Source organism: Moschus berezovskii, chromosome 24 (assembly GCF_049115385.1).
Source record: "Moschus berezovskii isolate FMDL1 chromosome 24, NW_MosBer_1.0, whole genome shotgun sequence".
NCBI classification, from domain to species: domain Eukaryota; kingdom Metazoa; phylum Chordata; class Mammalia; order Artiodactyla; family Moschidae; genus Moschus; species Moschus berezovskii.
This window is the reverse complement of record NC_142483.1, coordinates 55316466-55340029: the sequence shown is the minus strand read 5'-3', so window position 1 is coordinate 55340029 and position 23564 is coordinate 55316466. Positions and strand designations below refer to the sequence as shown.

Below are 23564 nucleotides of genomic sequence, written 5' to 3'. Positions count from 1 at the left end.
CTCCAGGCAAGAATACTGGAGTGGGGTGCCATGTTCTCCTCCAGGGGATCTTCCCAACACAGAGATCAAACCATGACTCCTGCATTGCAGGTGGATTCTTTACCACTGAGCCACCAGGGAAGCCCTCTCTCAGGAATAGGGAGAGGGTTTATGTCCTTATGAAGGTCTTCCATTTTTTTCTTTTGCAAAGTTTCGAAACAGCCATACCTGGCCTCAGGCAACTCAGTAATAGGGTCGGGTGGCCCCAGAGTTACGGGCCCCTGACCTTCATTTAAAATGTAGACTGCTAGAAAAGAGTACGGGGGGAGAAGAATGCCAGATGCATAGGATAACTCAGATGAAGTCAGAGAGTAATTAACTTGTTTAGCTTTATGAAGAACAAGTCCAGCTACAAGTGTTTGTCAGCAGTAACAGCTAAAGAATAACCAAGACTGTTTAACTCTTGCAGACCTGTTTGGCTGGTATGTGCCTAAGGCTGTTTATTCATTTTTGTTTTTGCTGCGAAAGTACCATTTGTAAAGATGGCACTTCATTAAAGCATCTTTCCTTTTATGTTTTAAGTAAACATAGTGCAATTACAGGAAGAAACATATGTGTGTACATATATGAATTCACACCGCTGGAACCACATAAACACACCTGCTCCACACATTATATTCTGTGAAAGGTTTATTAATATTTAACGCCACATTAAAGGACACAACTTCAATACAGTTTATCTACCCATTAAACACCAGGGCAGCACAAAGCCTTCTCATAAAAAGGGTACGTGGCTGGAAGCAAGCTATTTAACAATAAAAAAAAGTTTAAGATAAGGATAATTTCTATCGGTCAATAAATTATCACCAAAGGCTAATTGAATCTACATTTACACCTCACATACACCCACTACAATTTCATAGCATGGCTTTTTCGCTCACCAAAGTACAGAATCCAAAGTCTATCTATTGAATTAGGTGTATTTAAGTCTCAAATGTCACAGAAAAAATTATTTGGTCAAAATCACAAGAACCAGGCTCTACAAAGCTTATTCTGTTGCTCAAATATTTGTTATGTCTGGGCCGATTACCATACCTGGACTTAAAAGAAAAATTTTAGTAAGGACTCTCTTTAGGGAATGTTCTTAACTCCAAGCCAAGAAAGAAAATAAAACCTGCTGGAGATCACAAACAGCCCACACATACACACAGTTCTGAGCAGAGACACACACACACACACAAGCTCTCATGTGTGCAGATATTCAGATCGTTTCCTCAGTAGCCACTCCTGGGAAACAGCAATGAAGAATTAGGAAAGGGAGAAACCTCTGATTTTCCTACTTCTCGTTCTTCAATTCACATATGCAGATGTGTACACACACACACACACACACACGTATAAACAGGTATGAGAGGCTTTCCTGGTGGTCCAGTGGTTAAGAATCTGCCTGCCAATGCAGGGGCATGGGTTCAGTCCCTGGGCCAGGAAGATCCCACATGCCACGGAGCAACTAAGTCCATGGGTTGCAACCACTGAAGCCCTCACAGCTAGAGCCCATGCTCCACAAGAGAAGCCACCGCAATGACAAGCCCGTGATCCACAGCTAGAGGGTAGCCCCCGCAGCAACAAAGACCCAGTGCAGCCAAAAAAGTAATTAAAACAGCCATGAGAGATGTGTTTCCTCAAAAAGCATCTAGCACACAGGCATTTTATAAAAATCACCCTGCACTTGTACCAACTGAACTTGTGTCCATTTAAATAAATGTGAACCACCTTAAAACCTGTTATAAAGTCACTAAAAGTATAAAAGTTAGAAGATAAGTGAATACCACACAGGTCAATCATAAAACGCTCGCACAGCGAGAGGCTCAAATGGATTTTTAAGAACAAATTAGAGTCTATTTATAAAACAACTCCAGCAGCACATCCAGAGGCTCACCCTCTCCCTGCTCTTCCTTCAGTCACATGGTTACCCAGGTACACATCCCCCCCCCCAGTGCTCTCAGAGTCAGAGGAGACCGTGTCAGCACCTGACTCAACCCTCGACCAATCACCAACCGCCTCGTATGGTGACCCAAGCAACCCCTGATGCCTACGCTGCTGCTGCTGCTAAGTCGCTTCAGTCGTGTCTGACTCTGTGCGACGCCATAGATGGCAGCCCACCAGGCTCCTCCATCCCTGGGACTCTCCAGGCAAGAATACTGGAGTGGGTTGTCATTTCCTTTATTCCATTTCTGAAGGCTTCTGTTAGAAAATGGGTCCTTAAATCAATGTGTCCAACCAACACACCCACCAATTTCTTCTATGGCTAGAAGACGCAAAGATGAATAAGACATGGCTTCCAGCATACAAATCCAATGTCTGGCACATAAGAGATGCCCAACTAATACCTGAAGAATGGGTGAAGGCATGACTGAATAAGCAAGCTCACAGTCCCTGGCGGTTCAGTGGTTAAGGTCTGATGCTTCCCGTGCAAAGGCACGGGTTCACTCCGTGGTCAGGGAACTAAGATCCCAACATGCCACAGGGAGCAGCCAAAAAAGAAAAAAAAACAAACAAAGATGAACCTAGGGGCCATGTTTGTACATTATTCTCTATCCTGATTGTCTCATTTCATATACACATGTCCAAGTGGAAACGATACTTATGTGACTTTTACCTTAAATTGCTATATAGCAATTCAGCGTGTTAAGTGTATTACTGTTTATTCAGTCATTCAGAATGCTTTGTGTTTAAATCTATCTCTTTACTAGTATCAACAGCTTAACCCAAATTAACTTTCCTCTTCTACCCCCAATTCCATGAATTATTTCCTCAGAATACAGTTCCCAGCAGGGAATTTATGGGTCAATGGCAACGAACAACTTCTTTCTGCTTAGCTGTTCTTATTTATCACCAAACTGTAGCAAAAAAGAAAATATGCAACACTACCAATATTTCTTACCACCGTAACCTATAATTATTTCGAGTAATCTGGCAGACAAAATAAACCTGATTTGCTGAACTGCTGGGAGGATATCCCTGTTCTTCACAATGATGTCATGTCTCAAATTTTCTATCTTCATCTCTCCTCACCACTTCCAGAGAGAACTTTGTGTACTGACCTTTGGGATCTCAATATTTTGGATGATAACCAGTTAATCTTTTACACTGTCCCTTTATTTTTACCCATGCTGTGACATTCCATTTAATATTTATTCTGTTGCTTGTGGCTGGGCTATCTTTCTTTTGTTCTTTAGCTATTCGGGCACATCTGTCTTGTGGACGATGATTTTCTGGCTTGCTTCAGTGGCTATAAGTTTATCTTCCTGGTACAGCTGAGTTAAAAATGCTATTCCATTTTCTTCTAGTTATTTTATGAATAAATACAGTGGAATCCAAAAGCCGAGGCACCTTTATACTTTGAGATTAATAGACTTTTAAAACTGCAGAGCCTTCTGGTCAGAGCGAAATGTTCTCAGTTCCCAACGTGGACTGGCCCATATCATGAAAGGACAGATGTCAAAGGACAGTTACCCTTCTCCAATCAGGAGGAAAGCTGGGCATGAAATCTGAGCATCAAAACCTCCACCTCCTTCTTAGGTGTCTGCCACCCTGCAACCCTCAATTGCCAGTGTTTTATACACATGTCTCAACCAGCTGGCTAAGAATGAATTTTCTGCAAGAAAGGTCATCACAGATGTAAAAGCAAGCACCTGAAGCAGATACCTGGTTGTCGCCCAGAAGTACAACAACCAAATCAAAACAGCTATGGAGGCATGTCACCTAATCATCTTCCGTATAATGAAACTCCCTAGTAAATTTCAATAATTTCCCTCCACTGATGGAAAATGGAGAGAAAATTATACGATAAGGAAAAAAGCAGCAAATACATAGTCATTTACAAAGTTGAGATTATACTTTAGAATTTTTACATATCTTGGACACGACTGAGTGACTAACACATATGTAACTTATATATTTAAAAAGAAGTAAATTCACCTGAAACTAATACAACATTGTAAATCAATTATACTTCAGTTTTAAAAATAAAGTAAAATAAAAGCTAAGAAAAGAAAATGGGTATGGCTGACTTTGGAATCTCACAAAATAAAGTGTTTTTAAAAAAGAAGTAAATTCATTGAAAGATTAACAGTGCTTGTGTGAAGGGAGGTAGGATTATGTGTTATTCTGATCTTTAGATTTCTTTTGAATTATTTACTTCATACGACTAAACATTTCTATACACACATATCCAAAGCACATGCTTTTATCCTTTTAAAAGCTTGAATTTCTAAAAATGGATGTAGAGAAGATTTTGGCATTATACTGAAGCAAATGCTACTAGTAATTAAGCCAAATACCCTAACTTTTATTTTGGCTACTACTCACTAAACACAAGCACCTCTCTTTTTTCATATGTACCAGGACTCCTATCAATAAGTCTATCCGAGATTCATCACTACACATTTAAGAGAATTCTGAAGATAACACAAACTTGCTTTTTCTCTTCTTTTTAGGGTTCAAGTCTCTAATTTACTTGCAAAAAACAGCTGCAATGAGGTTTACATAAAAGCAACATGATGGTATTGTGGTTACACTGTTTTCTTTTTAAGTCCTTACCCACTGGACAAATATTGAAACATTTATTGGCAGTAATAAAATATTTAAAATTCCCTTAAAATATTCAAGCCAAAAAAAGTGTTGCGGGAAAGAGATCAAACAAGAACAAAAGAGGATTGAAATTATTTAAGGTGGGTGGTGGGGACCATTATTCTATTCTGCTTTGTGTACATTCAAGGTTTTTCCCTAATAGAGCTTTTTGAAAATGTAGTATAAGTGAAAATCCATATACACAAGTGCAGCAAATGATTCCTTATTTCATCCAAGGTAGCAAAGTTAAGTTCATACATACTTTTTTTCCCCCCACATCAGGGTGACTGTTTCAAAGGGTGCATCTGACTCTGTACCTTCTCCTGATTAGGCAATAAAAAGTATACGCGTGTGTAAATCTATCCAAAAATGTCTTTCATATGCACCTACAGACGTGAGTCAGAAGATTTCAGATTTTCTGTTCTGGGCCAGAATTACAACAAGATAGCCAGTTGACATAGCACTCCTTGGCTGATGACACTTGAAAAACAAAGCAAGAGTCATGCTAATTCAGACAGCAGGCAGACCTATTCTGGGAGCCCCATTCTCCTGCTTGACACAGAGTGATGACTGGGCTCCTTCTCAAAAAGGACCAGCTGGTCTCCAGATGAGATAGCTGCAGGGCAAAAAGCCTCAGAACTCAACACAAGTTAGACAGGCAAGACCACAGGGCCTCCCTGGCGGTCAGGCAGCTAAGACTCTGTGCTCCCAGCGCAGGGGCCCAGGCTTTAGTCCCTAGTCAGAGAACTAGGTGCTGCACGCTGAAACTAGAGAAGACCCCACACAACGCAACTGAGACCCGGAGCAGCCAAATAAATGCATGAAAAATTTAAAAAGAAAAAGAAAACCAAGATCATGGTCATTTACAATATACGGTCGGTTCTCGATAATAGTTGCAGAGGATGATATGAACACTAAAGACCCTGGGAGCCCCAAACTGATGACTTCCCAGCCAATCAAAAGTAAAAACAAAACATAACCCCTGAGGGACTCTCAGCAGAAGGGCTTTCCTGTACATTATCACATGTGATCCCTTGAGAGGCTGGGAGGGCCTTTGCCATTTCCATTTCACAGATGCAGAAATGTGGGTTCCAAGCTTTAAGGCAACAAAGTCTTCTGCCTCCAAGGACAGAATTCTTTTCACTGGCTCACACCCCCTCGAAGTGTGCGAGAGGATAAGCACCTCATAAAGTGAAGGAGAAAAGGGGAAATCAGTTTTAGATCCAACGCTTTCTGAATTTCAAAACACCCTCAATTATTTCCTGATTATCCACTTTATGTTCTTTCTCTTTGCTATGAGCATGGAGAGTTCCCTGGACAGCCCTTCCACCTCCCTCAAGTTTCTATGGGCTTGTGTTCTCTGCTTTCAGAGCTTGGGTAGCAGAGGTCTCCCGACAACTCACTTTACCCATGAAACAGAAATAATTATTTTTTTAAAACCAGGAGGAATCATGATGGCTGTGTCTGGGAGGTTTGCTTCTGGTCCTCTCTCTCCATCCATCAAGACGATACTAAAGAAAAGGAGCTGGGGAGCGACATCGCAGCCCTCACCTTCCACAGACAACTCCACCTAAGGGGAGAACAAGGCCTACCTCTCTGACTTCGTGAAGCTGGCCGGAATACTGACTCTTGGCTCTTCGGGCGGCAGCAGGCGACTTGTGATGCGTGATTGTGACGACGCCAGGGGCCCCCGCGCTGAGGTGTCTCTGGCTACAGGGAGACGCAGAATTGGATGTTCCATGGGGGAGCAAAGTGAGACTTCGGCTTCGGGAGCTTGGAGTCGTCTAGAACAAGCAACAGGTGTCAAAACTCAACGACCGGCCTGTAGAACACAACCACACATTGCCTTCCATTTATGCTGGTCCTCTCGGGCTTTCCCCTTCACCTTTAAGGGAGATGAGGCCCTGGGGAGTACATGCTTTCATCTTACACTCACTCAGGCCAGAGAGACCATCCCCACTAACTATGCTTCTGGTCTCACTTCCGGCAGGGTCTCCTGCCCCAAACTATGGCTATGGAGAGTTACTCTAAGGCCTTCAAACACCACAGGCTCTCAGGGGTCTGTGTTCCTCTTCCTAAATACCCTCCCCTCCTGTGGTAAAGCCAGCTGAGTGCTCAGTGCTGTGTGAAGCATTCCCTGTCTGTCTCAGCCTCTCTACCCTCCTAATTCCACTACACCGAGGCTATGTTTATTATCCAGCTAAACTATATGAGACTCTTTCAAACTCATCTTTATATGCCCAAGACCTGGCACATCATGATTGTTTAATTTATTAAGTACTTAATACATGTTTGTTGCATGAGTACTCAGAATGAATGCATTAAGTTATACACCAATTAATCCCCATTTATCCGCGCACTGCTGGCATTTCATCCTATTGTGACACAGCATACAAACAGTAACTGGGTATAAGGACAGCATCTCAACTTAGTGGCAATAAATTTTTCAATAACGTGTTGGGATAACTGGGCAGCCAACTGAAAAACAGTCATATGTATCTCTCAGATCACAGACCCCAAACAGATCAAAGACTAAGAAAAAAGAAAGAACACTAGAAGAAAACAAATCCAAAGGTCGTAACACAAAAACTCAATAAACTTAATGACCTAAAAACTGAAAACTTCTACACGGGAAAAAGTGAAAGTCACTCAGTTGTGTCTGATCTTTGTGACCCCATGGACTATACAGTCCAAGGAATTCTCCAAGCTAGAGTACTAGAGTGGGTAGCCTTCCCCTTCTCCAGCAGATCTTCCCAACCCAGGAATCGAACTGGGGTCTCCTACATTGCAGGTGGATTCTTTACCAGCTGAGCTACCAGGGAAGCCCTCTGCACAGGAAACAAATTTCAAAAACCCACTCCTGCCACCAACAAAGTCAACTGGTAAACCATAAAAAATATTTTCAACTAACTTCACAAAAGGTTCATCACTCTAACTTGTAAGTAGGAGTAGAATTTCTAGGAATTGATGAGGCTAGCACAGTATTCTAAAAGGGCAAGATATGAATAAATAGTTCCCACAAAAAACATAAATGGCCCTTAGGCCGTATGAAAATGTATTCAACTGTATTCATATGATAAATGTAAATTCAAACCACATTTAGATATACTGTCTTTCACCCATCGGATTGTAAAAACCCCAAAGTATCAGTGTGCAGTCTGCTGACACCCTGGGGAGAGAGTTTTGTGGGAGTGTCAAGTGGCAGACACCCTGAGGAGGGCAACCTGACAGGACCTGTCCCAGTTACCAGTGCACTTCCCCGTGACCCAGCAACATCCTGTTTGGGAATGTCTCCTCCACACACCTGCACCCAGGTATAATGGCTTCTGTAGCCACCAAAGTCACATGTTTAATGGCAAAGGATAGGAAACAACCTAAATGTCCCTCCATATAGGACAGGTTAATAAGACACAACACACCTCCATGACGGAACATGACCAGGACGTTAGGAGGATTATAAGAAAGGTCTCCGTGAACTGGTTTGGGAAAAGAAACCTCTAAACTACGTAGGTAAGTGAAAAAGGCAAGGTGCCTAACTGTGCTATAGTATGCAGAGTTCCGTGTTAAAATGTGGAAAGTGAGTATTTTTATCACTGTTTAAAACACAAAAATCATCTAGAAGGATACACGCTGAACTCCAAGTGGCTGCTTATTCCACGGAGGAGATGTGAATAAGAGCATGAACAGAGAGGGAGAGGTTCTCTCACTTTGACCCCTGTGGCTGGATCATAGTGAATGGATTTTCTAAATTCTACATAAAAAAATCTGTATTCTAGATGTTTTTGTACTTCATTTCCACTCAAGAAAAAAAAGGCAGCGTGAGAAAAACTGGCAGATATGTGCCATTTTCTCCATTTCAATTATCAAATATTTACTCAATACCTACTGTGCACCAAGGAAAATACCTGAAATGTGATGTGGAGGAGAAACGTAGGATGTACGAGGCCATTTTTCACCACAGATGTTTACACTTTTACAGGGGAGAGAGGAGCAAAGACCCAGAGACAGCAAGACAGACAGACACATACACACAGAAAGGAAGTACATGACGAGATGTTAATTTGGCAATACAACCAGAAAATGCCAAAGTGAGGAAAAGCATGGTCAAGGTGAACTTCATCACAGGAGGCTGTTCTGAGGGTAAAGGACTTGAAGCTTGAGTAGAACTTGGAGAGACAGAGAGACACGTGTGGTGCACAAAGCAATCCAGACAGTAAGTTCAAAGTCTGCAGCCTTGGGTAACAGCCCCAGGTCTTAAAAAAAAAAAAAAAGACACATGTACTCCAACAGTCACTGCAGCTCTATTTACAGCAGCTAGAACATGACAGCAACCTAGATGTCCATCAAGAGATGACCAGATAGAGAAGATATGGTACATACACACACAGTGGAATATTACTCAGCCATAAAAAGGAGCAAACAGGTCATCTGCAGAGACGTGGATGGACCTGGAGTTTGCCATAGAGAATGAAGTAAGTGAGAAATAGAAAAACAAATATTGTATATGAACACACACATGTATCTAGAAAAATGGTATAAATGAACCTATTTGCAGGGCAGGAATAGAAACGCAGATGTAGAGAACAGACTGGTAGACCGTGGGGTGAACTGGGATTGACATATACACGCTATTGTGTGTAAAACAGGCAGCTAGTGGGAATCTGCTATATGGCACAGGGAGCTCAGCTCAGTGCTCTGTGATGACCGAGAGGGGAGTGGGGTGGGAGGGATGCCCAAGGAGGGGATATATGTATACATACAGCTGGTTCACTTCACTGTACACCAGAAACTAACACTGTAAGGCAGTTATACCCACCCCTCCCCAAAAGCTGATGATTCATAATTTTACAAATCTCCAAGAGGTTGGGAGCTGCATAAGAGCCAGGGTAGAAATCAGAATTCTGTGTTAGCATGCAGTACCACAGTAGCTCATGTAGTTCTCTGGATTTGAACTTGGACAGAATTAATACGACAGATAAACTTGGGAAGCAGTGCATTGCTTTCAAGTTACCTTATAAATAGGTAACTGGAGAAACTGTGGTCTGAGAATTAAATATACTTTGATTATACTGAAATTCAATAGTCATCTACTTTCAACTTCAATCTTTTCCCTTGGAGTGAAGAGGAAGAAAGAAGCTATGTCTTTAACACTTTTTTGTTGGTATGTAATATGTGTTTGTATGCGTGTGTGTGTGGGTGGGTGTGGGTGGGTGTGTGTGTTTTCCCACATCCTGTGCAGGGATCGAACCTGTGCCCCCTGCAATGGAAGCACAGAGTTCTAACCACTGGACCGCCAGGGAACGCCCTTTTCAATCCTTCAAGGACAGCAAATTTGTCTAATCCACTGAAATACATTTTGATTGTTTGGGAGCCTTATTTCAACCCAAGAAAAGGCAGATTTTTCACCAGGCTTTGAAGCCAGATAGACGGGTTTCACCCCCACCTCCAACCCCAGCACTACCAGCTTCAAGCTGTGTGACCTCGGGTGAGTTATTCAAGCTTTCTTATTAAGCAACAATTTCCTAATCTTTAAAAAAGTAATAATATTGATCCTTAAGAGCCACCATGAAGGTTAGATTAGCTCAGGCACAAAAAATGCTTAGCACAGGGGTTGCCATGCAGGAGCTGTGTGGCCAGTTTGTTTCTTTCCTTACAGCCCTTACGACTTGATCAATGGTGGCATTATCGATTTTTAAAATGTTAAGAAGTCGCTTAGCACAAAACTGTAAGCAGTCATTGACCTGCTCCTTATTTTCTTTAGGATCAAAGTTGTGATGAAGTCCAAGATGTAATTAAACACTTAATGGAGAATCTATATGGTCAGCAAGACTGTAAGGAGAGCCATAACTTCTAGATTCTGAGTAGAATGGGAACCCATCAGAAATCAGAAAGGCAGGCCTCTCTCTGCCTGCAGGACTGTCCCGTAGGCAGCAATAAATCAAGAAAGTCACCCGGGAGCCAAAGAATTCTGCTGTGGATGGCTAACCCTATGTTTATTATCTAATGGCTGTCATCTGAATTCACAAGCAGTAAATTTGAGTTGAAAAACCTTTAATTTCCCATGCACTGTGCATTTCTCACGGTTTAATTCACACCCATGCCTCCTCCTTAGGGCAAATAGGAGACCAAAAAGAAGTCTCTTGCTAAGTCTCATAGGGCATCTGGAACTGGGAGGAAAAGGCAGAAAAAGAAGCAACAAACTGCCACCACTACAAACAAGCGGGCCCTTTACAAAAGGCCAGCCTACTGGAACTCAGCTCAACATCAGGCGGCAGCCTGGCTGGGAGGGGAGTTTGGGGGAGAACGGATACAAGTATATATATGGCTGAGCCCCTTTGTGTCCACCTGAAACTATCACACAACATTGTGACTTGGCAAAACTCTAATATAAAATTAAAAGGATTTTTCTTTTTTCTAAAGTGGCCTCTTGAAGATGTTCAGGTTGTGTTTGAAAATTACACTTAGGGAATTCCCTGGCCACTCAGTGGTTAGGGCTCCATGCTTTCACTGCTGAGGATGTGGGCTGGATCCCTAGCTAGGGAACTAAGATCCTGTAAACTGTGTGGCACGGCCAAATTTCTTTAAAAAAAGAATCACATTTAGCTGTCATACACACCCCTCCCTGCTACTAATTTAAAATAAAATCTTTTCAAAGCCTGAGGTACAACATGTCAGGGTTTTGCTCCAAATACTGACTTCAGGGGGCTGATGAGAAATGCTGAGTGTGCCATCTGAGGAAAATTCTGAGGCAAGAGTCACCACTTCTACCTAGGAATATGATTCACCCTAACCTAGGAAGAGTCACCCCATGTGTCCCCTCCCTTAACCAGGTCAGTGGGGTGCCTGCCTGACAAATGGGGGTGAGGCCAAAGGGGAGAACAGGGAGCAGAGAACATGTGTTCAGACACAAAGATATTCAGACCATGTCCAAGATTGCACACGCACTCAGGTTTTGTGACATCTACCAACCTCGGTTTTCCTAGCTTTCATCCTTGGATCCCTGTGCTCCCAAGGACTGGAGGCAGGGACGCACAGACATTCTCTTTGCTTTTACTGGCCCACATGGGCAAGAAGGAAAGATGTGATTGGAAACGGAGAAGCAGCACTAGAAAGAATGCTTCCAGCCAGGGAAACCAAGCAACAAGCCAGACCCAGAGTCTAGCCTGGGGAGCTCATAAGAGAATCAGGGGCCACCTGAGGCTTCCCTCCATTGCTGCACCATCCAGAAGAGCAGCAGGAGAAGTGAGTTCCACAAGACAGCGGGCGGGGCGGGGGGCGGTTAAGACCACATTTCCTCAAGTCAGTGGCCTAGGTTCAAACCTGTGCTCTGCCACTCATGAGTTGCGAGGCACAGTAAACCAATGCAGTGTTTTACTTCCTAAAATTATATTCCCTACCTCATAGCGCTGTTGGAGAATAACATGGAAAGAGACAGGTGAAGCAGGTCATATAGAAGGCATGCAATAAACAGCACCATTCCCGTTCATAAAATAATAAACACAGGCATTGTGAAAATGAAAGATTAAGTGGTCCCAGAGTCAAATGAAGGATTTAAAGGTTGTTTTTATCTTTGATCAGACACAGCCTTACCTTAACCGCCTTAACTTTAAAAAAAGGGTAAATTAAGAATGAAAGTGAAGTCGCTCAGTTGTGTCTGACTCTTTGCTACCGCATGGACTGTAGTCTACCAGGTTCCTCTGTCCATGGGATTTTCCAGGCAAGAATACTGGAGTGGGTTGCCATTTCCTTCTCCAGGGGATCTTTCCAACCCAGGGATCGAACCCAGGCCTCCCGCATTGCAGGCAGATGCTTTAACCTCTGCGCCACCAGGGAAGCCCTGGTGTAAAGAATAATCATCCTAGTTACTGAAAAACAGTGTGCTTCAGAGAAAAAAGTACAAAGCACATCCACTATGATTGCACGTTGGTGAAAATCCATCTGTCGTTGAACACACAGTGCCTGTAGACTGCTCCAGTGCTACACGGGTACTGAAAGCAAAGAATTAGTATAAATAAGTAATGGGCAATTTCCCATTAGGACTCTGGAATAAACAAAGACCCAAATTGAAAAGATCATCAGCTGGTCCTAAAAATGCCTTAAAACGTGCATCAAAAATTTATAATTAGGCTTGCCAGAGATGAAATTAAAAAGCTAAAAAGGAGTAAGGGAGGTGGTTATCTTAAATATACATCCGCGGCAACTGCTTCTGTAAAAGATTTTTCTGATGGGAAAAACTTCGGGGAGAAAATTATAACAGCCTTCAAACGCCATTTAATTTTGGTGCACATCTTCCTCACTTCCTTGAATTCTTCCACAGCAAAGGGGAAAAAAGACACTAGGTTTCAGTCAAATAGCCCCAGGAAGGCAGGGAAATCAAACCGGCCTGGTTACAATTTTGAAAAATAAATTCAACCAACTCAAATAATTTCATCATGTTCTTTCCCTCTTCCTCTAAAAAAAAAAAAAGAATGTGCTATTTCTAAACACGTGTGTTAGTGGCTCAGTCGTGTCCGACTCTTTGTGACCCCATGGACTATAGCCCTCCAGGCTCCTCTGTCCATGGAATTCTCCAGGCAAGAATACTGGAGTGGGTTGCCAGTTCCTTCTCCAGGGGATCTTCCTGATCCAGGGGTCGAACCTGGGTCTCCTGCATTGCAGGCAGATTCTTCACTGTCTGAGCCACTAGGGAAGCCCAAAACTGTGAAAACTAAGCATTAAAACTATGGCTTATTTCCTTTCTTCCAAAAGTACACATACCTCAAAGTCAGCCAAAAGAGAAAAAGCCTAAAGTTTTTAAAATATTACATTCAGGGCCTTAAAATTATTCAGAATTTTGACTTCCTGGCAGTCAGCATCTGAATAAATGTGGAATATTTTTAAAATGAATCTATTCTACTAAATATTTTGCTTAATAGCTTCTTAGAGACGGTTTCATTTGCCCTTTTTATTTTTGTTTTTTTAATATTCTGTCACTTCAACTTAAAACAGACCTAGAGTAGAAATAAAATGGTTTAAAACTGGGCCATTTTCCAAGTTCATTCCCAAGATTAACTATTCAAAATTATACTCAGCTCTCTCTACTTTTCCAAACTCCTGCCCTCTTACAGAAATAGGAGTTTCAACTTTAAGTTACCAAGCTTTGGAAATTTCTCCCATTGTCCTCTGTGAATCCTTCACACATCTTAAAGATGTTCCACTAAGATTCTCTTTAAAATACACACATAAAATCGCATGCAAACATGTGTGCAGAGGAAAAGTCATGGTTCTCCCCTGAGAGGCAAGCGCTCTCCTGTTTCTAAACATATCACCCTGATTATACATGCAAATGCTAGATCTCTGAAAAATCAGGACACGCAAGTGCGGTATTTCTAGTTCTTGCAGATAAAAGGAAAGAAAACTTGACACTTCCAGCATGCCTTCTCTCTCAACATTTTCAGCCCCCAAATAAATTCTGCTGACTCTTCTCTTACAGCTAACCCAACTGCTCTAGAATCCCTAACCCATACTCTTGGCCCAAACCTCCGTCTAGATCAAGTTGAGGGTCCCAAATGGGCTGAAAGCATTGGTGTCATGCACTTGGCACCCTTATCACACAAAATCCTTTTTTCCTCACTTCCTCACCTTCCTCCATTTTCCAGATCCACCTAGAAAATTATTATATACAATCTTATTTTTTAAATATTTGTTTATTTCTTTGGCTACACTGGGTTTTAGTTGCAGCGCAGGCTTAGTTGCCCCACAGCATGTGGAAGCTTAGTTCCAACACCAGGGATCGAACTCACATCCCCTGTGTTGGAAGGCAAATTCTTCTGCTGCTGCTGCTGCTAAGTCACTTCAGTCATGTCCGACTCTGTGCAACCCCATAGACAGCAGCCCACCAGGCTCCTCTGTCCCTGGGATTCTCCAGGCAAGAACACTGGAGTGGGTTGTCATTTCCTTCTCCAACGCATGAAAGTGAAAAGGGAAAGTGAAGTCACTCAGTCGTGTTCGATTCTTAGCGACCCCATGGACTGCAGCCTTCCAGGCTCCTCCATCCATGGCATTTTCCAGGCAAGAGTACTGGAGTGAGTTGCCACTGCCATCTCCACTTAACCAGTGGACCACCAGGGAAGTCCCTATGCACAATTTAAAACCATCCATACATCTACCCTCTCAGCTCTTGCTTCTTTCATCCATATCCTGTGCTTGGGACCTTGCGATTCCAGGTCCCAAGACTCCTGTTCGATGCCTTGTTCTAAGAGCATGAGGATTCCCTCCTACTGTCCAAGTCCCATTCTCTCCATTCCTCCTGCTGTGAAATCATAAAGTTTCAGAGCTAGAAGAAACTTCAAGTCTACTCCTCCCACTTTATAAACCTAAAATCTACAGCCTCAACAAGGCAGAATGAAACATACCAAAGGAGGACCAAGATTACAAGTCTCGTTCAAGATTTAATCAAAAGAGCCTGAGACTCAGCCCGTCCAGCTGGTCCCTCTCAATTAAATGAAGACTTAATCATTAAAACAGAGTCTAGCAGAGGGGTGGGATAAATCGAGAGACTGGGATTAACACATACACACTACTACATACAAAACAGATAATTAATAAAAACCTGAATATTCATTGGAAGGACTGATGCTGAAGCTCCAATACTTTGGCCACTTGATGTGAAAAACCGACTCTGGAAAAGACCCTGATGCTGGGAAAGATTGAAGGCAAGAGTAGAAGAGGGCAGCAGAGGATGAGATGGTTGGATGGCGTCACCGACTCAACAGAGTCTGAGCAAACTCTGAGAGATAGCGAAGGACAGGTGAGCCTGGCGTGCTGCAGTTCATGGGGTGGCAAAGAGGTGGACATGACTGAGCAACTGGACAACAGTAAGGACCTACTGCATAGCACAGGGAACTCAACTCACTACCCTATAAAATTACCTGTATGGAAAAAGACTCTGAAAGAGAGTGGCTGTATCCATAGCTGACAACATTTCACTGCACAACAGAAGCTAATCAACTACGCATCAACAAATATTTAAATTTAAAAAAACCAGTGTCTGACACAAGGTTGACATTAAAATATTTGATAGAAAGGATGAAAGCTGATATCCATTATCCATTTTCACCTTTCCTCTTGCACATTCACCTGTTATAAAAATACATACGCAACACTCCTTTGAAAGCAAAATAACTGTGTACTATATTCTCTTAGAACTGCAGATCCTCCAAGAAAATCATCTTATTTAAGATATGTTTGTAAATAACATGAAACAAAGACTTTCTAAGGCTTTCAAGGCTTCATTAAGTCATTAACAAAGACTTTCTTTTTAAAAGAAAAAGAAATCTGAAAACAGGAACCAGAAGTTTCCTTAATTATGTTAGAGCCACCACATAAAACCCAGAGTAAACACCACACTTAATATAAAAATTTTAGTGTCATTGCTTTTAGTCTTAGAAACAAGATAAGGATTCCAATATCATCACTATTTAACAGTACTAGAGGCATAAGCCAACAGAATAGGAACCAAATAAAAAAAGAGGTAGAAGAAGGAACAGTCACTGATTCTACATGCGACCATTTTACAGAAAACAAAATTAGTGAGTCCAAAGTTGCCAGATATACGATAAACTCAGAAAAGTCAACGGCGTTCCTCTGTATCGACAATAACTAACCAGAAAATACAGTAAAAAATAAGACATTCACAATGACAATAAACACTCTGATGTACAGGTATTAATCCAATAAGCAATAGATGAAACTTTCAGTCAGAAGTTCTTTTAACCCTGTGGGGAAAAATCCATGAAGGATTAAGAAAATGAAGAGACACACAGGCCAGGTGAATGAATGGAGCAACACCTCTATAGTGTTTATAATTGACCTTTATAGATGTCAAATCTCCCAAATAATTATATCATTTTTCTAATAAAAATCCCAGTAGGATTTCTTGAGCAACTCAACGAATTTAGTATCATACATGAATAGAAGAATAAAGGTTTGTGAAGGGCCAAGGAAATTTTTCCCAGAAAAAGAAGAGGGGATCACCCTCCCAACAGATGCAAATACTAAAAACAGCAAAACCACAGCGATTATGTATGGTATTCATGCAGGAACCAGCAAGTGCTGCAAAGACTAGGAAAGAGGGTGTGAGGCATGTTTGAGTATACATGAGAATCTGGCGCACCACGGACACAGCACCACAAATCAGTGATGGCGGTGTTTAGTTGCTAAGTTGAGTCCAGCTCTGTGACCCCATGGACTGTACCCCACCAGGCTCCTCCGTCCATGGGATTCTCCAGGAAAGAATACTGGAGTGGGTTGCCATTTCCTTCTCCAGGGGATTTTTCTGACCCAGGGATTGAACCTGGGTCTCTTGCATTGGCTTGGTGGTTCTTTACCACCGAGCCACCAGGGAACCCCCTACCATAAATCAGTAGGACAGAACAAATGTTACTGGGAAAAGCAAAAATATGGCTGGCTTTCTGCCTTACTGAGTATATACAGAGGCAAAAATCTAAATGTAAAAAGCAGAAACACAAGCGAACAAAAGACAAGGTAGGAGCACAACTCTGTAATTTGTAGATAAGCATTTGTTGATCAAGACCAAAAGCTCAAATCACAAGCAGAACAACTTGATGGACTTGACTACATTGTGAATAAGTTTTGATTCCACGAGGAAACTGGAAAAAACACAAGTGTGCACAGACTGGGAGAAGACAGATTAATATCAGAATATAAAAGGTGCTCCTAGAAAAAGGAGCCAGAAAATACTGTAAAATACATGCAGAGGAAAGAACAGGCATTATACAGAAGGAGACTCCTGAGTGGCTAACAATGTATCAAGACAATCAGAGAAATACATGTTAAAATAACCAGGAGATTCTACATCCACCAGATTTGACCAAACAGTCAAACATCCCCAAATAATGGAAAAGAAAGGAAGAAACTGGACCCCTGAAATGCTGGTGGGAGGAGAGACTGGCACAGCCGTTCTGGCAGCAATACAGCAGAATTTTGTGAAAATGGAGATGGATGTTCCTTGCAATCCTCAAATGTTCTGGGCCGGCACCCAGCAAACATGCTCCCAGTCATGGGTATACACAGGGAAATATACAAAGGCATGCACAGGTAACGAGGGTGGGGAGTGTGAGTCACTGCAGCTGTACAGCAGTAAGAATCTACAAATAACAGACTGCACACAATAAGACACACGCAACAGCTAGAAGACATGACTGTGAGGTACACAGAGCAACATCAGTAAAATTTAATACATACTTTTGAGTTAGAAAACTTTAAGACGATGACAGAAGGATGATACCACTTATGTTAAGTTCAAAACACAGATACAGGCAAACAAAGACCTGGGTATATCCTAGGAATTGGACCAACAGGGATGAGGGGAATGAGAATAAAAATAATTATAAGAGTTTCCTTAAAAAATTATTTTAAGAGAAGACTTGTTTGGATTGATGAGCTTGCCATGATCCAATAATGATGGTTATAACTTTATTTACAAGTATATTTATAATAGCTAACACTTACATGACACCCAGAAACAGTAGGGACCTAACAGAAGATATTAAGAAGAGGTGGCAAGAATACACAGAAGAACCATACAAAAAAGATCTTCATGACCCAGATAACCATGATGGTGTGATCCCTCACCTAGAGCCAGACATCCTGGAGTGTGAAGTCAAGTGGGCCTTAGGAAGCATTACTACGAACAAAGCTAATGGAGGTGATGAAATTCCAGCTAAGCTGTTTTAAATACTAAAAGATGATGCTATGAACGTGCTACACTCTATATGCCAGCAAATTTGGAAATCTCAGCAGTAGTCACAGACTGGAAAAGATCAGCTTTCAATTCTAATCCCAAAGAAGGGCAATGCCAAAGAATGCTCAAACTACCATACAACTGCACTCACTTCACACATGCCAGCAAGGTAATACTCAAAATCCTTCAAGCTAGGCTTCAACAGTATGTCAGTGGAGAACTTCCAGATTTAGAAAAGGCAGAGGAACCAGAGATCAAATTGCCAACATCAGTTGAATCATCGAAAAAGCAAGAGAATTCCAGAAAAACATCTATTTCTGCTTTATTGACTACGCTAAAGCCTTTAGCTGTGTAGATCACAACAAACTGTGAAAAATTCTGAAAGAGATGGGAATACCAGACCACCTCACCTGCCTCCTGAGAAATCTGTATGCAGGTCAAGAAGCAACTGTTAGAACCAGACAAGGAACAGAATAGTTCAAACTTCGGAAAGGAGTATGTCAAGGTTGTATATTGTCACCCTGCTTATTTAACTTATACGAAGAGTACATCATGTGAAATGCCAGGCTGGAAGAATCACAAGGTAGAATTAAGATTTCCAGGAGAAATATCAATAACCCCAGATACACAGATGACACCACCCTTATGGTAGAAAGCAGAGGAACTAAAGAGCCTCTTGATGAAAGTGAAAGAGGAGAATGAAAAAGCTGGTTTAAAACTCAACATTCAAAAAACGCAGATCATGGCATCCAGTCCCATCACTTCATGGGAAATAGGTGGGAAACAGTGGAAACAGTGACAGACTTTATTTTCTTGAACTTCAAAATCACTGCAGATGGTGACTGCAGCCATGAAAGTAAAGACGCTTGCTCCTTGGAGGAAAAGTTATGACCAACCTAGACAGCATATTAAAAAGCAGAGACATTTCTTTCCCGACAAAGGTCTGTCTAGTCAAAGCTGTGGTTTTTCCAGTAGTCATGTACAGACGTGAGAGCTGGACAATAAAAAAGGCTGAATGTGGAAAAATTGATACCTTCGAACTGTGGTGTTGGAGAAGACTCTTGAGAGTCCCTTGGACTGCAAGGAGATCGAACCAGTAAATCCTAAAGGAGATCAGTCCTGAATATTCATTAGAAGGACTGATGCTAAATCTCTAATACTTTGGTCACCTGATGCAAAGGAAAGATTGAAAAAGACCCTGATGCTGGGAAAGATTGAAGGTGGGAGGAGAAGGGGACAGCAGAGGATGAGATAGTTGGATGCCATCACCGACTTAATGGACATGAGTTTGAACAAGCTCTGGGAGTTGGTAATGGACAGGGAGGCATGGCATGTTGCTTGCAGTCCGTGGGGTTGCAAAGAGTCGGACACGACTGAGTGACTGAACAACAACATATGATACCCACTACATACCATAAGCTGTTTTAAGTAACATACACCTTATATCACTTTATGATTTATAATAAAGGACTTAATAAGTCTTCAAATAATGTACATCACTAAAGGTTCACAGTCCATCTTTATAACACCACGAGGTAGGCACTGTGGTCTCCATTTCAGGAATGAGGTAGAGAGATGCAGCGGCTCTCCTTGGGCCACACAGCTCGGAAACAACAGAGCTGAGACTCAAGCTCACATGAGCCACTTCTGCAGCCCACTGCACTTGCTAGACTGATTCATCGTTCTCTCCAACTGAGGGGTGAAAAAGTCACCACCCCTCTTTGTAACCATAACTAATAGCTTAGTTAGCATTTGGGGGGAAAACTTTTTAATATCAAAGCCCTATACAGCGTGCCCATTCTCAAATACTTAAACACTCAAATATTTAAACAATAAGCTCCTTAAGGCCAAAACACACTGATTTAATCATTTTTAATCAATTACCCATAATAATGGAGGCAATGTGGTATGTCTAGAGATGTTAAGGATAGAACGCAGCTCACAATCTTCATAGCACTTAGTGAGTTTTACCCAGAGGCAGTCTGTCCATGCCCCACTGTCCTCCCAAGAACGTGACCTCCCCCAAGCCCAGGACGGTGTCTCACCAGCCACTGTGCGCCCTGTGGAATCTGATACAGGCCTCATCTCATACGAACTACGAATGCAGTAAACAAGATCAATGAATCCCTCAAGCCCAATTTTAACCACTGATTACACCACTGCTCCCTGCCCAAAAACCTAATTTTAAAAATATCAGCCAGTGGCGCAGGCGCAGACGCGGGAGACCCCCGGCTCCGGCGGCGCAGACGCGGGAGACGCCCGGCTCGCTCTGGCGCAACCGACCACGTGCAGAATCGTGGATGAGATGAGCTACCCCGCGCCCAGGGTTAGGGCGGTGGCCGAGAGGAGCTGTACCACGTTCAGGAGGCGGTGGCTGCTTGGGCACCGGAGGGCCGAGAGGAGCTGATCTACATTCAAAGCAGGAGGCGCGGCCTTGAGGAGATACCCCTCGTCCAAGGTAAGGTACAGCGGCTGCACCTTGCTGGAGCAGCTGGGAAGAGATACTCCACGACCAAGTGGAATATAAGAATCCAGTGTTCTGGGGAGGAAGGAACAAGATGGCGGAGGGATAAGATGGCAAGACCACTTTCTCCCCCACAAATTCATCAAAAGAACATTTGAACGCGGAGTAAAGTCCACAAAACAACTTCTGAATACCAGCAGAGGACATCAGGCTCCCAGAAAAGAAGCCCATTGTCTTCTAAAGGAGAGAGAAGAAATCCAGCTCCACCCACCAGAACACCGACACATGCTTCCCTAACCAGGAAACCCGGACAAGTCACCCGTCCAACCCCACACACAGCGAAGAAACTACGTAATAAAGAGAACTCCACAAACTGCAAGAAGAGGGAAAGGCCACTCGAAGCAAAGCAATATAAGCAAGATGAAGAGGCAGAGAAATACCCAGCAAGTAAAGGAACAAGATAATTGCCCACCAACACAAACAAAAGAAGAAGATATAGGGAATTTACCTGATAAAGAATTTCAAATTTTGATGGTGAAAATGATTCAAAATCTTGAAAGCAAAATGGAGTTACAGATAAATAACCTGGAGAAAAGGATTGAGAAGATGGAAGAAAGATTTAATAAGGACTTAGAAGAAATAAAAAAGAGTCAATATACAATGAATAATGCAATAGATGAGATCAGAAACACTCTGGAGGGAACAAACAGTAGAATAACAGAGGCAGAAGACAGGATAAGCGAACTAGAAGATAGAATTGTAGAAATAAATGAAACAGAGAGGAAAAAAGAAAAACGAATTAAAAGAAATGAGGACAATATTAGAGACCTCTGGGACAATGTTAAACGCTCCAACATTTGAATCATAGGAGTCCCAGAAGAAGACAAAAAGAAAGACCATGAGAGAATACTTGAGGAGATAATAGTTGAAAACTTCCCTAAAATGGGGAAAGAAATAATCACCCAAGTCCAAGAAACCCAGAGAGTCCCCAACAGGATAAACCCAAGGCGAAATACTCCTAGACACATATTAATCAAATTAACAAAGATCAAACACAAAGAACAAATATTAAAAGCAGCAAGGGAAAAGCAGCAAATAACACATAAGGGGATTCCCATAAGGATAACAGCTGATCTTTCAACAGAAACTCTTCAGGCCAGAAGGGAGTGGCAAGACATACTTAAAGTGATGAAAGAAAATACCCTACAGCCCAGATTACTATACCCAGCAAGGATCTCATTCAAATATGAAGGAGAAATCAAAAGCTTTACAGACAAGCAAAAGCTGAGGGAATTCAGCATCACCAAACCAGCTCTCCAACAAATGCTAAAGGATCTTCTATAGACAGGATACACAGAAAGAGTGTATAAACTTGAACCCAAAGCAATAAAGAAAATGGCTACGGGATCGTACTTATCAATAATTACCTTAAACGTAAATGGGTTGAAATTTTCAAAAAGGCTAGGAAACAATTCTCATAGCCATCAATAGGTCAGTGTTGAGTTCAAGAATAGTTTTTAAAGTTTGGGACAAACTGTAGTATTTGCTATTTGAAGTACTATTTGTAATTGGCATATTATGATGTAACATTGGTCTTCATTTCCATCTTAAAACGCCTAAAAATGCCTAACAGGTTTTTAGATTTGTGAATTTTAGTTGAAATGTATTTTACGATGTTACTAAACCTGCAGAAATATTGAAATATTTCAGAGAACTTATTCACTGTACATTTAATTTATTTTATTTATAAAAGTTATGAACTGTAAAAATAAAAAGAAAAAAAATAAAAAATAAAAATATCAACGACTCACTGAATATCTCCTCTCCTTTTCCAAGAGGCAGGAGAGTCTGGAAAAGATACCACTCCTGCTTAACTACACACAGGACCCAAAATGTTCAAAACGTAACCGCGTAAAGCAGCAACCAACACACAATATTGAGAGATTCAATAGGTATTTATTGAGCGCCTACTATGTGCCAGGAAGGCTTCCCTCGTGGCTCAGACAGTAAAGAATCTGCCTGCAATGCAAGAGACCAGGGTATGATCCCTGGGTAAGGATCAAACTTACCCTAGAGAAGGGAATGGCAACCCAGTATTCTTGCCTGGGAAATCCCATGGACAGAAGGGCCTAGTAGGCTACAGTCCATGGGGTCACAAAGAGTTGGACATGACTGAGCAACTAACACTTTCACTTTACTATGTGCCAGGCACTGCTCTGAGCAGCAAAGATACGATAATAAACAATCAACTAAACAGATGAACATCTCTGCCCTTATGGAAGCAGCCTTTTGGGGGAGACAAAGAGACAGACATAAAAGAAAGTGTTTTATATTATCCGTTCGTTCCATCGCTCAGTCGTGTCCGACTCTTTGCGACCCCATGGACTGTAACCTACCAGGCTTCTCCGTCCATGGGATTCTCCAGGCAAGAATACTGGAGTGGGTTACCGTTTCCTTCTCCAGGGGATCTTCCCGACCCAGGGATCGAACCCAGGTCTCCCGCATTGGAGGCAGACGCTTTAACCTCTGAGCCACCAGGGAAGCCCCGTTTTATATTATAGAATAACCTAAAACAGGAATAACAGTTAAAGTAATACACAGTTGCTGTTTAGTCCTTAAGTCATGTCTGATTCTTTGTGACCCTATGGACTGTATCCTCCAGGCTCCTCTGTCTATGGGATTCCCCAGGCAAGAATACTGGAGTGGGTTGCCATTTCCTTCTCCAGGGGATCTTCCCAACCCAGG

The 23564-nt window shown here is 42.1% G+C and overlaps 1 protein-coding gene across 2 annotated transcripts in view; it reads right to left on the bottom strand.

Annotated features, from left to right (window-relative positions):
• OSBPL10 (oxysterol binding protein like 10) overlaps positions 1–23564 on the bottom strand; it is a 342561-nt gene that overhangs the window by 185289 nt on the left and 133708 nt on the right. For both annotated transcript variants that reach the window (XM_055414753.2, XM_055414752.2), the window contains exon 4: positions 6204–6395. In XM_055414753.2, the coding sequence (XP_055270728.2) occupies positions 6204–6395 (192 nt within the window). The remainder of the gene's footprint in view (positions 1–6203; positions 6396–23564) is intronic.